This window comes from Schistosoma mansoni, chromosome 3, assembly GCF_000237925.1.
Source record: "Schistosoma mansoni strain Puerto Rico chromosome 3, complete genome".
Taxonomy (NCBI): domain Eukaryota; kingdom Metazoa; phylum Platyhelminthes; class Trematoda; order Strigeidida; family Schistosomatidae; genus Schistosoma; species Schistosoma mansoni.
Window position 1 is genome coordinate 18,958,187 of NC_031497.1, and position 11,077 is coordinate 18,969,263.

At 36.4% G+C, this 11,077-nt stretch overlaps 1 protein-coding gene across 1 annotated transcript; it reads right to left on the minus strand.

Moving 5' to 3' along the window:
• Positions 1–2,728: 2,728 nt before the first annotated feature.
• On the minus strand, positions 2,729–4,944 carry Smp_029850 (putative 3-5 exonuclease eri1; the record flags this gene model as incomplete). The annotated part of the gene is made up of 1 exon (XM_018799523.1): positions 2,729–4,944. Exon 1 carries the CDS (start codon positions 4,415–4,417, stop codon positions 2,729–2,731), a length of 1,689 nt encoding a protein of 562 aa, XP_018651303.1. The 5' UTR covers positions 4,418–4,944.
• Between the last annotated feature and the right edge of the window lie 6,133 nt (positions 4,945–11,077).

Here is an 11,077-nt window from a genome sequence, read left to right on the forward strand (position 1 = left end):
CTCACAACCACATTTAGCTTGATATCGTATAATTGTTATTTTCTATTTTATGGCGTGTTGTAGTCTAGTCTGCTTGCATATTAACTACGTATGCCTGAAATATATGATTCATACGGTAGAAGCTGAGATCGCCTTTTGGACTCGACGGGCGGGGCTAGGCGAGAAGGACCAATAAGGATTCAGAGTTGACGCAAGGCTGTTATGATGTGTCGTTGGTTTACCACAAAAACAAGGTCATATAAACTGGCATTCGGATTGATGATTTTGTGACGTGATAATTAACGGAGCAAGTCACAACAATTACGATCTTGAAACACCGAACTCGGTGACTTGGATATGTATTACGAATGTCTTCTCTGCAAATTAATTCAGACCACAACACGCCATAAAATAGAAAATAACAATGATACGATATCAAGCTAAATGTGGTTGTGAGTGTGAGGACTGTAACCAACAAATTGGGAATAACTTAAGAATAGTCAGTTGTATAATTATAGCCGATAGGTTAATTGAAAGCTTATGATAAAAGGAATATCAATATATATAATCTAGTTACTTGACAGTTATACAGTAAGAATATATGTATAATAACAGTCTATAAATAGTTCTCGGAAGTTACCCATAAATTAATCTTCTTCGGATGCACCAATGACATCAATTGAATTATCGTCATTCCGTTCGAACACACGTTACCGAATCTTCACATTACTAACATGGTGTTGTAATTGAATGTCAGCAATCGTTCGGAGAAAACGATGACCAAACACAGAAAGTCGCTTGTCATTCTCAACTCTGAGGTCAGATTTTTCAAGCATAAAACAAAACAGCTCTCATTGACTCGTCATAAATTCGACCTTCAACGGCAAGACTAACATCGAGAAGTTCTGGAAAAATTCGCCTAAACCGCTCTGGCTTTCACTATACGTAGCTACATATCCATTTCTTAAGTGAACTGGTTTTACCACTCATTTAAAACTAAGTTGCTACAGCAGTCTATTCAAAGATTGAAGCGTTGTTTCTAAAAGTTGGAAATATCTATACAGTAAAGCTATTCGATAATACATGTATCCGAAGAATCTATACAACATAGCTGTAAATATTAATCAATTGACATAGTTTGGATACTTTACACAAACACATAACTCATCAACATATGAATCTGGTCCAGAACGAAGTAAGGTGACCAAACTAAAATTTTGCATCGGATCACAATTCCGTTAATCTTAAAGCTAGTGTTTTCAAGGTAATTTGGATACAGATTTGCGAGTCATAATTAGTGCAGTATGACTAGAACTCAACCATATTAGGTGCGATATCTTCATTTTTCAGCCGTAGACGTCTTATCATTCCGTCTCAGAGTGATTTCGCATCTACACTTTTTTGGTAATTTACCACTATTAGTATCTGTACCCCTAAGATTTTCCATTTTCTTTCGCTTTAACAACTTAAATCGACATATTCTCTGAATTGTGATATAACGAATGGTTTAAAATATGTTTATCACCCTAGATACACTACGATAATACGTTATATCAGATCAAGGGTTCATGACCCCGAATAACACTAGATAGTAATTTACTCAGCATAGTTACAAGCAATGGAACTTGAGTAGGAATCAATAGGAGGAAGGGGAACCACATATTTAAGTCAATCAGGCTAAGTGCCTGTTTGTCCACGCTCAGCGACCAATCACATTTTACTCTCACTACCATATATTAAATTGTATGATGCCTCGTACAATACAATACTAATTAGACGATTGTAAGGCTTATATTTAATCAGAAATAATATCGTTAGCCGAAGTCGTGACCTGAAATATGAGAAAATGTATCTCATCACAACGGAATTCTCCCAACCTCAAAGTAAAACCCACCTAGTGATTTATAACTGTTCACTTGATGAGTAAAGGACATATTACTAGAGAAAATCGAAAATATGTACAATTGAATTACCATTTGTGATAAGTGCAGTCAAAGAAAACGTATCAGTAAACAGTCATGATTATTCTGATTAGATAATTCAATTACTCTATATTACATCGCATCAGTCCATAATAAAAGTATTTGAACAAAAAGTTCTAAATAAAAGAAGCTAATACATACAGATAAGGAGCATAGGAAGAAAGGATTTTGTGGTATTAATCCATAGGCTATCACAAAATTCTTGTGTGCACAATAAAACCTGAAATTTTTTTAAGACAACAAAAATAATGAGGATTACACATCGTTATCATATAACGTCAAAAGGAAACTGATAGAAAGCAGAAAAACAAATAATAAAAGTTTGGTTAACTATTTCATTATCATCACTCCCTTTCAGCTGAGGCAATCAATCATACAGGTTTTTTGGTAAGAAGCTGAAAATAAAACATAAAATTAGGGAGAGAAATCATAAACACACACGAAAAATAAATCTCCACATAATTACTTTTTAAAAATATTTAGAGGCAAATAATCCAACCGAATAAGTTACTTAGTTTCTGGTCAATTTGCTAACTTCCAACTGCATATATTTCTGTGCAGTAGATTTACAGTATTCAAATAATAGAAAACAGTCAAAATAAGCATACAGTAGGACACATTAGTTATGCATAAAAATAGAAACAAATGTAACTGATAAAAAGACGACAACTATTACGCTAAACATTGAAAGAGGGAGTATATGAAATATGAAGATCTGAACATGCTTAATTATCTCTGTTTATCCGAGTTTTCTGAACATTGGCTAATCATAATAACGATTCTCGATTGCTGTCGTCAAGATCACTTGGAGTTACGTGTTTGCTTCCAACAGTACGATTGTGACGACTAATCTCGGAACTCTTCGGTTTGTTTTTTCTTGGAGATGGTGATAGTAAAACCAGTTTGCTCCCCATTAAACCTGATGTGACCTGAGTCATATGCCTTGGTACAGAGGAGACAAAAGAAGGAGGTCTGTCAAAATCAATACGTTCATTTACACGTAGCGAACACCCATCAGATAATAGTACACGTACGATACGTAGTATATTAATAGCATCATCTAAACCACGATGTCGCTGGCCAACAAAAGACAAACCCAAATCATGTAACATAACATTCAATGTTATACGATAACGTGATGGAAACTTATAGAAAGCGCGAAATGATTTGGTCAAGTTAATCCATATATTGACCCAACTAGGCATAGATATATTAGACAGACGACATTGAATACGCATAAATTTACTCATATCTGCACTACAATCACATACAATGGCACATCTCTTGTTGGCCAGTTTATGTCTTTTGAACAGCCATTCTTCAATCTGTAATAAAACGTAGGGAAACGGTTGAGCGTTATCTACTTGGATTTGTTGAATCTGTGTTAGATCTGTACAAAATTCACTAAGGTCTGGATGTAATCTTGGCTTACAATAAGCATGAAATACACTGACACACTTGCGTAACCTTGTACTATATAGTAATATGGGAAATTCGATGATTTCATGTGGATAATCGGCGTCAGTGGTTATCTTCTCTTTTGATTCACAAGTAGCTTCCAGGTCAATAATTAACAAGTAGTCATAGAATGTATCTGGTGTCAATATAACTGGTTTTTGTAGTTTTGTCGTCGTTGTAACTGATGGGTTCCTCAGTCTGTGTCTATCATTCCTACAGTTGTTAATTATTTGAGAGTTTAGATTCACTTCGCCAAGAACAGTACTATCATGACCGCCGTAGCTGCAACCGTTATTCTCATCTCCATCATCATCACTGATTTGGATTCCAATATTGTGATCAATTGATTGTGCTACACGTGCCCGTCGCACAAACTCTTGTAAACGACGTTTTAATACGGTAGTGTTTCCCAATTGATTTAAATTATGATCATATAGACAAGTGCGCAGATTATCTAAAGACATATTGTTTATACGGCTATTACAATGACTCAAACGATCTCGTAGAAATATAGTCCACATTTCTGTTATAATTTGTATACCAGGTGGAGAAAAAGCAAGGGATGTTGAAGAGTATGGCAAAGATGCCAAACTATTATTGAAAATTGTACGACGTTCAACATCCAAAGGGATGATTTTACCATCATTGTTTTTAACAGGTCCTAAATAAACATCACTAATCGATGTTCGAGCTAATAATTCTTCTAGATTATGCAATTCAATATCTGACTCCGAAGATTGTATAAACGATGAGTCCTGATCGGTTTGTCGTATTTGTAAATTTACACTAGCCGTTTCGTCTAAACCATCATCCATCGGCTTTTGAATGTACAGCTCATCACCATGTTGTTGCACATTGTTTTGCGTCCCGTTTTTAAATGGACGGAGCAAACCGTTAACTTCATAATAATCATTATCGAATGCCTCTAGAATAGTATGATTAACATTATCTGTATATCCTGGCAGCAAATTTAACGGTACACTGGCAGATGGATTCATTGTAATTGAAAAATTGGAATGAATAAGATAATTGATCGGAGAGTAAAGAGATTATAATTATGGTCAATATTGGGACGAACTGGTTATTAATGATTTACAGAATTGACGACAGATAATCGAAATTACCTGACAATCATAAACATTTTGCAACGAACAGTGAATATGCACAAAAATAAATATGGTATTGATGAAGATCTATATGATGATAATTAGTTATATGGGAAAAATGTTTAATACAGAAGACACCATACAGTTGTTAGTGGATAATTTTCACGATTTGTCGAAAGATAATGCGACAGTCTATAATTAATCAAAATGACATGAATATTGTGAAAAAACTTCCCCTTAAAACAGGCTTTGAACTTTGCAATGATTACAAAGTGAGATTTATTTTTAGTTGCTACAGTAAGTAAAAGCTTCTTTCTTGAGTAGATTTGATGATGGAACTAGACACAATAAAAATGATGAATAAATTGTAGGAGTTGGATAACTGCTGGCATGACATGTGATTTGTTGATGAATATGTCCAAGTTGTACAGTAGTTTTTTTTCAATTATTCGGTGAATAACTACCAAAACATTAATTAGGTGGATATACTATGGATAGACTATCGAAACAGGATTAAAATACTGTTTGGAACTTGAAATATCAAAGCAACAATTGTGTATAACCATATTATAATAGGATTAGTTGGCTAAAAACGAATAAAAAGGAAGTTAATGTGATAATAACGGTTCAAAACTAAAGAGTACAACACAAAATACTCGTATTTTGATGAGCAACAGACAGGTAATACCCATGTATGCAGTAATAATCAAGAAAGAAAGCAAATCATTAATCAAACACAAATAGAACAAAAATAAATAAAGCCAAGTACACATCAAGAATATAATACGGAATGTGCATATATACCCATAGAACTCAAAATTATCTGAATGGTGTTTTGTAGCTATATTTGTTCGATTTGAGTTCTATATTCCCCAAAAAACAAACTAATAAGTTTTTGATGGAACAAAGAAGTAAAATCTCACCTTCAAACATAATAATTGGATATTCTATGTAATTGGTAATATACCACTAAGATACTAATAGCATACAATGCATTCGTAGATCACTAATAATTTAAGCAACTTTTACTAGTACGGAAATCTATAGTAACTGTCCTTTATTCGGAAACGTAGAGGTAAAATTAGTAAATGACCCTGGTTTACGAAGTCCCTAAACAGAAAAAGACAAGCTTCCGAACGGTATTGCACCAGAAAACCGTCACATACAATTAGGGAATTAAGGTAAGATTACCTATGCCTCTTCAACTTCGTCGATAGTCAACAAAGAGATTACCATTGAGGTGCGGTAGATTAAGCCTCTGGTCTAACCTGTTAGCGTATATCCAATTTCGTATTAGAAAAACCTCCAAACGCCCGTAATTCAGCAAGTATTGATTCATAATTTAATTAACAAAAAGAACTTATTTAACTTAATTTAAGCAATTGATTTCACTGTTATCAATGTCTCACAAACTGTCTTGATTAATTTAATAGTTTCGTATATGCATATAGATATTACTGTATATTAGAGTAAAGCCTGATGAGGATCTAATCGAAAACAATATTGTTCGCTTATATATGTTGCTTCAACTTAATTTACCTTAAATTATCTAAACTGTTTCTGCAATTATATGTTACTCTTGTTCACTTATTTTTGATCATACTCCTTTTTCCCTCTGTTGCATTATAACTTCATTTTCTAGTGTGGCGCATAATTACTTTAGTGTTCGGTTGTACCAGTAACCACTCGTGTTCAGTAAACAAATAAAAAGAATTCGGTTACGATTTTCTTACGTTCAGCAAAACCCGCGGAAATACATGTCTTCACAAGGGTAAGATCGGATCCCAAGCAGTAGCCCCCAGATGCCCTGGTACGGCTGAGGGTGGGTACAGTTAGCTCTCTCGAAATGCTCTGACATGTCCACGTGCATACAACCACTGATACGGAAGTCCTACACACTGTTTCGTCGCGGCATTAGTGTTGTTTACTAAATTGGGAGGACGAAAAGTAAATATCTGGTGCTTTGAGCGGGTTGGTGGATATAGAAGATCCATCTAAGGGAGCTGGAAAACCTTGACCCCAAACCAAAGATGTATACGGGCTCCAGAATCCCGAAAGAACAAATGGCGTACGAACCAGTTACTGGTCACCGGCTACCATGAGACTGCATCTCCTGACGCTGCTCCACTGCCCTGTGGATTAGGCCTTTAGATCGAAGGCTCGGGGTGTGCCCCCTAAGAAAACCACCTGCTCCTGTTCTGGGACCCGGGCAGTATCGCAGCCCACACATAAACCAGGCGACTTGTGTGACGCATATATATTCGGTGCTACTTTGTACCAATATTTATGTGTTTAAATAAATGAATAATTCCAACGATAGCCTATGGCGACATATATTCGTGTCTGTTTTAGTCATAGTTGCCAGGTTAGATAATGTCTTCCCTTATGCCAAAGTATCTACCTGGTAATAATAATCGGTCATCTGAGCTTGGTTGCAGTAGACAGACACCGTTATGTTTGTTGGTTTAGGACACCAGAAGATACATCTAAATGTTCTTCACCTTAACTTGGCCTGCCGACCAGTGTGTCAGAATCACCTATTACAACTACTACTTTCATTCCCGGAGTTCTGAAGATCATAAAACTTCCTGTAAAACTCATCGTTTCCATATATTGTTTGAGGCTATGTATATTTTTCTAGCTGCCTCACCACTTTAGTGCCCTGTGTGGACTCCATGAATGAGGAAGATGACTGCATGGTGCTTACTGGACATGTATCCTATCTACATCTCCACATATTCTGTCAACTGACCGCGTTAATACATGGGTAGATACAAAATGTCGAATATAGACTGTATTCAAAAAACCTTTCACCTATGCGAATAAGCAACAGATGAAACATACGATGCCGAGAATACAAAGGGCGTTGGAGTCCGGTAACATACTTTTAGAAAATAATAAGACTGCTCAATTTTGATTAACCATATAAGAAATACTAGCATATTAACATATATATACCGTGCGCACCCAGAAAAATGCTTGTGATTAAAATTAAGTAATTAAAAAGGCAAAATATATGGACACACAGAAAAATCTAGTAGGTCCTCTGCCCAGAAACTAGATGAGCTCACGTGGATCGCCAGACCATCTGAACTGTACTCATTGAGACATAAGTAGGAATGACGAAGTAACGGTGAACACCTCTTTCCAATTTCTTACCGCACACTTGGGACGGACAAGGAATAAACAACTGTCAATAAGACTCTAGTGATTTAGAGCCTGGTTTCAGACTTCGTACCATAGCTGCACCAGCAACACCACAAGATAACTCTGAATACACGGAAGGTATACATATAGGAGCACAACTATAAAAACACTTTTACTTTTGGAAAAGCACAACGTACACACCTAGAATGAAAGTCCAAGAAGCTACTCGTCAAACCGAAAAGCTAAATGATTATTATCAACCACTGCATATTCAAATACATTTACAACATTCGAATTACTGATGATTCATTACACACAAATCTCGCCCTGAGTAAGCATACAAAGTAATATGGACATAGTATGCTGATTTATTTTATTTGAACTACTTGTACATGCAGTGTTCATACCTTATGTTTTTCTTTGAAAATGTCCTACTGAGACATTTCAGATAGTGCCATCGGGAAACTAGTAAATAGGTATGAGCCGAAAGGTTAAAATTTAAAGTCAGTAATCTATCCTAAACTGTATGAATAAACACGAGACTTACAGTAAGACGTGATCGATAAAAACAACAACTAGTCATCTGGCATGACACTGTTGACCTACAGATGCCCGCTGTTTACAAGATACTATTCAAGCCCCAATGTATCAATAGTCCAAATATAAAAATAAAAGGGTCTAAATGGTTGTAGGCGTAATACAAGTAGCTTTCAATTTAATGGAATTTCGTACCTTATAGAGGTAGACCACCGATACCTCCAGGTATGGACCTAGATATATTTGAAATACAAAAGAGAAATATTGGTAAATCCTAATTAAGTATTGTGCTGATCTCACAAGAATACTTTGAGATGCCTCTTCACGACCCCTAGGAAGCCACTTGGACCACCTAGGCCGCCAACGAATTTCAAAATTGGATTACTCCTGAAGAGTATTAGGTATGCCTACAGTCACAATTGATTGATCACTGGGTGGTGATAAATGTCATGCGTGTCAAGTCCTTCTTAGTGCTGATCGAATGCTATCGGTCAAGTTACAATGTGGCCACCAGTCTAGGTGGCTCGACACTGCGTGCACTATGTTGAGATAAGATGGTGGTTGGAGGTGGTCAACAGAAAACCCTGGGCCCGCGTTTTGTGCTACTTGGCACTCGTCAGCAAGGTGTACCTGTAACCCTGAGGAAACTGATGCCCCCTGACGGATTCGATCGCGTGTCACTCAGCTTCACAGTCAGAGACGTTACCACTGAGCTATTCGGGCCGCGACCGACCTCCTGTAGCACTGAGATGTAATCACAATTGATTGATCACTGGGTGGTGATCAATGTCATGCGTGTCAAGTCCTTCTTAGTGCTGATTGAATGCTATCGATCAAGTTGCAAGGACTCATTGAGAACATAAAATAGATAACTGAATTAAAATCTAACAAATTGTGTCATTTTGTAATTCAATTAGTTTTTAATATAAATTTACGATTATTCACATTTAATATAGATGTGCCTACAGTCCATTATTCTGTGTCGTGGTTCCTCTTTCCAGATGTTCCTCCTAAATTTTCTGTTGAGACTGAGCTTAACTTACCATTTAAGTGCTGCTCAGAAGTAACTGAGATGACGTAAGTTATCACAAAACACACCCATCAAAAAATTCCTCATAAATTAAAAACCAAAATAGAAACAGAATTGGAATTTTCAATAGGTTCCAACCGGCTCACCATATGATCTGTTAACCAATCTATTTCCAGCTCATTAGAATGCTCTATCTTTTGAAAAATCATCAGTCTCAGTTCGTAAAGAATATGAGACCAGGTGACGTGTGTTGGTCCCGTCAATGATAGTCTCTCAGCTTACCCAAAATTCCTTGGTATGAACATGGGACTTCTATAACGTGTGGAGGTAATCAATTCCACTAGTTTTTGAATCAACAAGAAAGTTGATAGTCGTCTGACAAGTAATTTGTTTTGGGATTATAAACATTTCATCAATTCACTGATTTGGAAGACAAAAAACTAAAACATTTACCATCAACTAACTTAAGAACTCTGATCAAGTCGCATCTGGCACTTCTTTGCGACAATGTAAATAGATTAAGTTTAGCCAGTCTATCATAATATGGGAGCTTCGCTTTCTCAAGAGTCAGTTTGCTTGCTGTTCCTCAAACTTTTCAACACCTCATTGACACATCCCAGATAAGGGCCGGATGCTGGCATTCAATACTCGGGTTTAGCACGAACGAACACTGAAGACATAGTCAAATGGGTCTGAATATGGACGTGAATAAAAGCTCTACTCACTGATCCGAGAGTTCTCGAACCTTTGGTGGCCATCTCATGGTAGTATGTAGTAATTTTTAAGTCTTATCGAATGGTGAATCTCAGGTCATTGTGTATATGCACAACAGGTAGCTTGATGTTATTCACCATCTATGCATCCTTACCTCGGTGACCAATATGAGTCACAATGCACTTATAAGCGTTTACTGCCTTTCGGAAAGGATCAGATTTTTTGTCTAGACACGTAAACAATATCTTCTAAATAATCTTCTCCAAGACCTTAACAACCTCATTGTTGAGCTCGGCTACCAACACCCGATTTACCTCACGGTTTGGACTTTGGCAAACCAAATCAATTGCTAGCTCTTTTCCTATGGATATCAAGGGTAAACTAACTGATTCACACATTCTACCCCAATCGGATATGTTAAAGATGATGGTCAAGCGTATGGTTTCTGGGTTTTGTCTTGCCTTGTCAATGGTATTAGCTACTCTCATTCAAAACTTCGATTCACTTACATCATGATGATAGAAAGGTCTAGCTCTATTAATTTCACCAACCCACTAATCTATCAAAGAAACTGATTTGAAGCCATCAAATTTATAAAACACAATACCTTGAAATTGTTAGAAATATCCTGATATTCAGTCATTCGTTTATTATTCTTCTGTATGTATCGTCATTTTCAGAATAAACAACAGAAGATGCAGACGCTGTTTTCCGATCTGTAGAGTTTAAAGTCAATACTTTTTGGAAATTATATTCAGCATCAAACATTGATAACGATTTTATAAGAGCAGAAGACGCACGTTTACTCAGTTCTATGAGTTTGCAATTGTGCTGGTTCCTAACCACACGGTCTTTGAAGCTGAATACATAACTGCAGAGGAGATTTACACTCATTTATGTAACACTTAGAGGAGGTCAAAAATGGTGGACTTAGGAATAATTGTTCTGTATGGTGTGGCTCAGCTGTTCAGGTGTGATCACCTCTTGCATTTTGTATCGAGTATATTACTCTCTTCCCAGTGTTTTCCAGAAGCTCTAAGCATCGTACTGCTGACTGTCACGATGGGACGAGTCAGGGCAAACTATGATGTGACTTCCACATCATGAAAAATATACAATTTTTG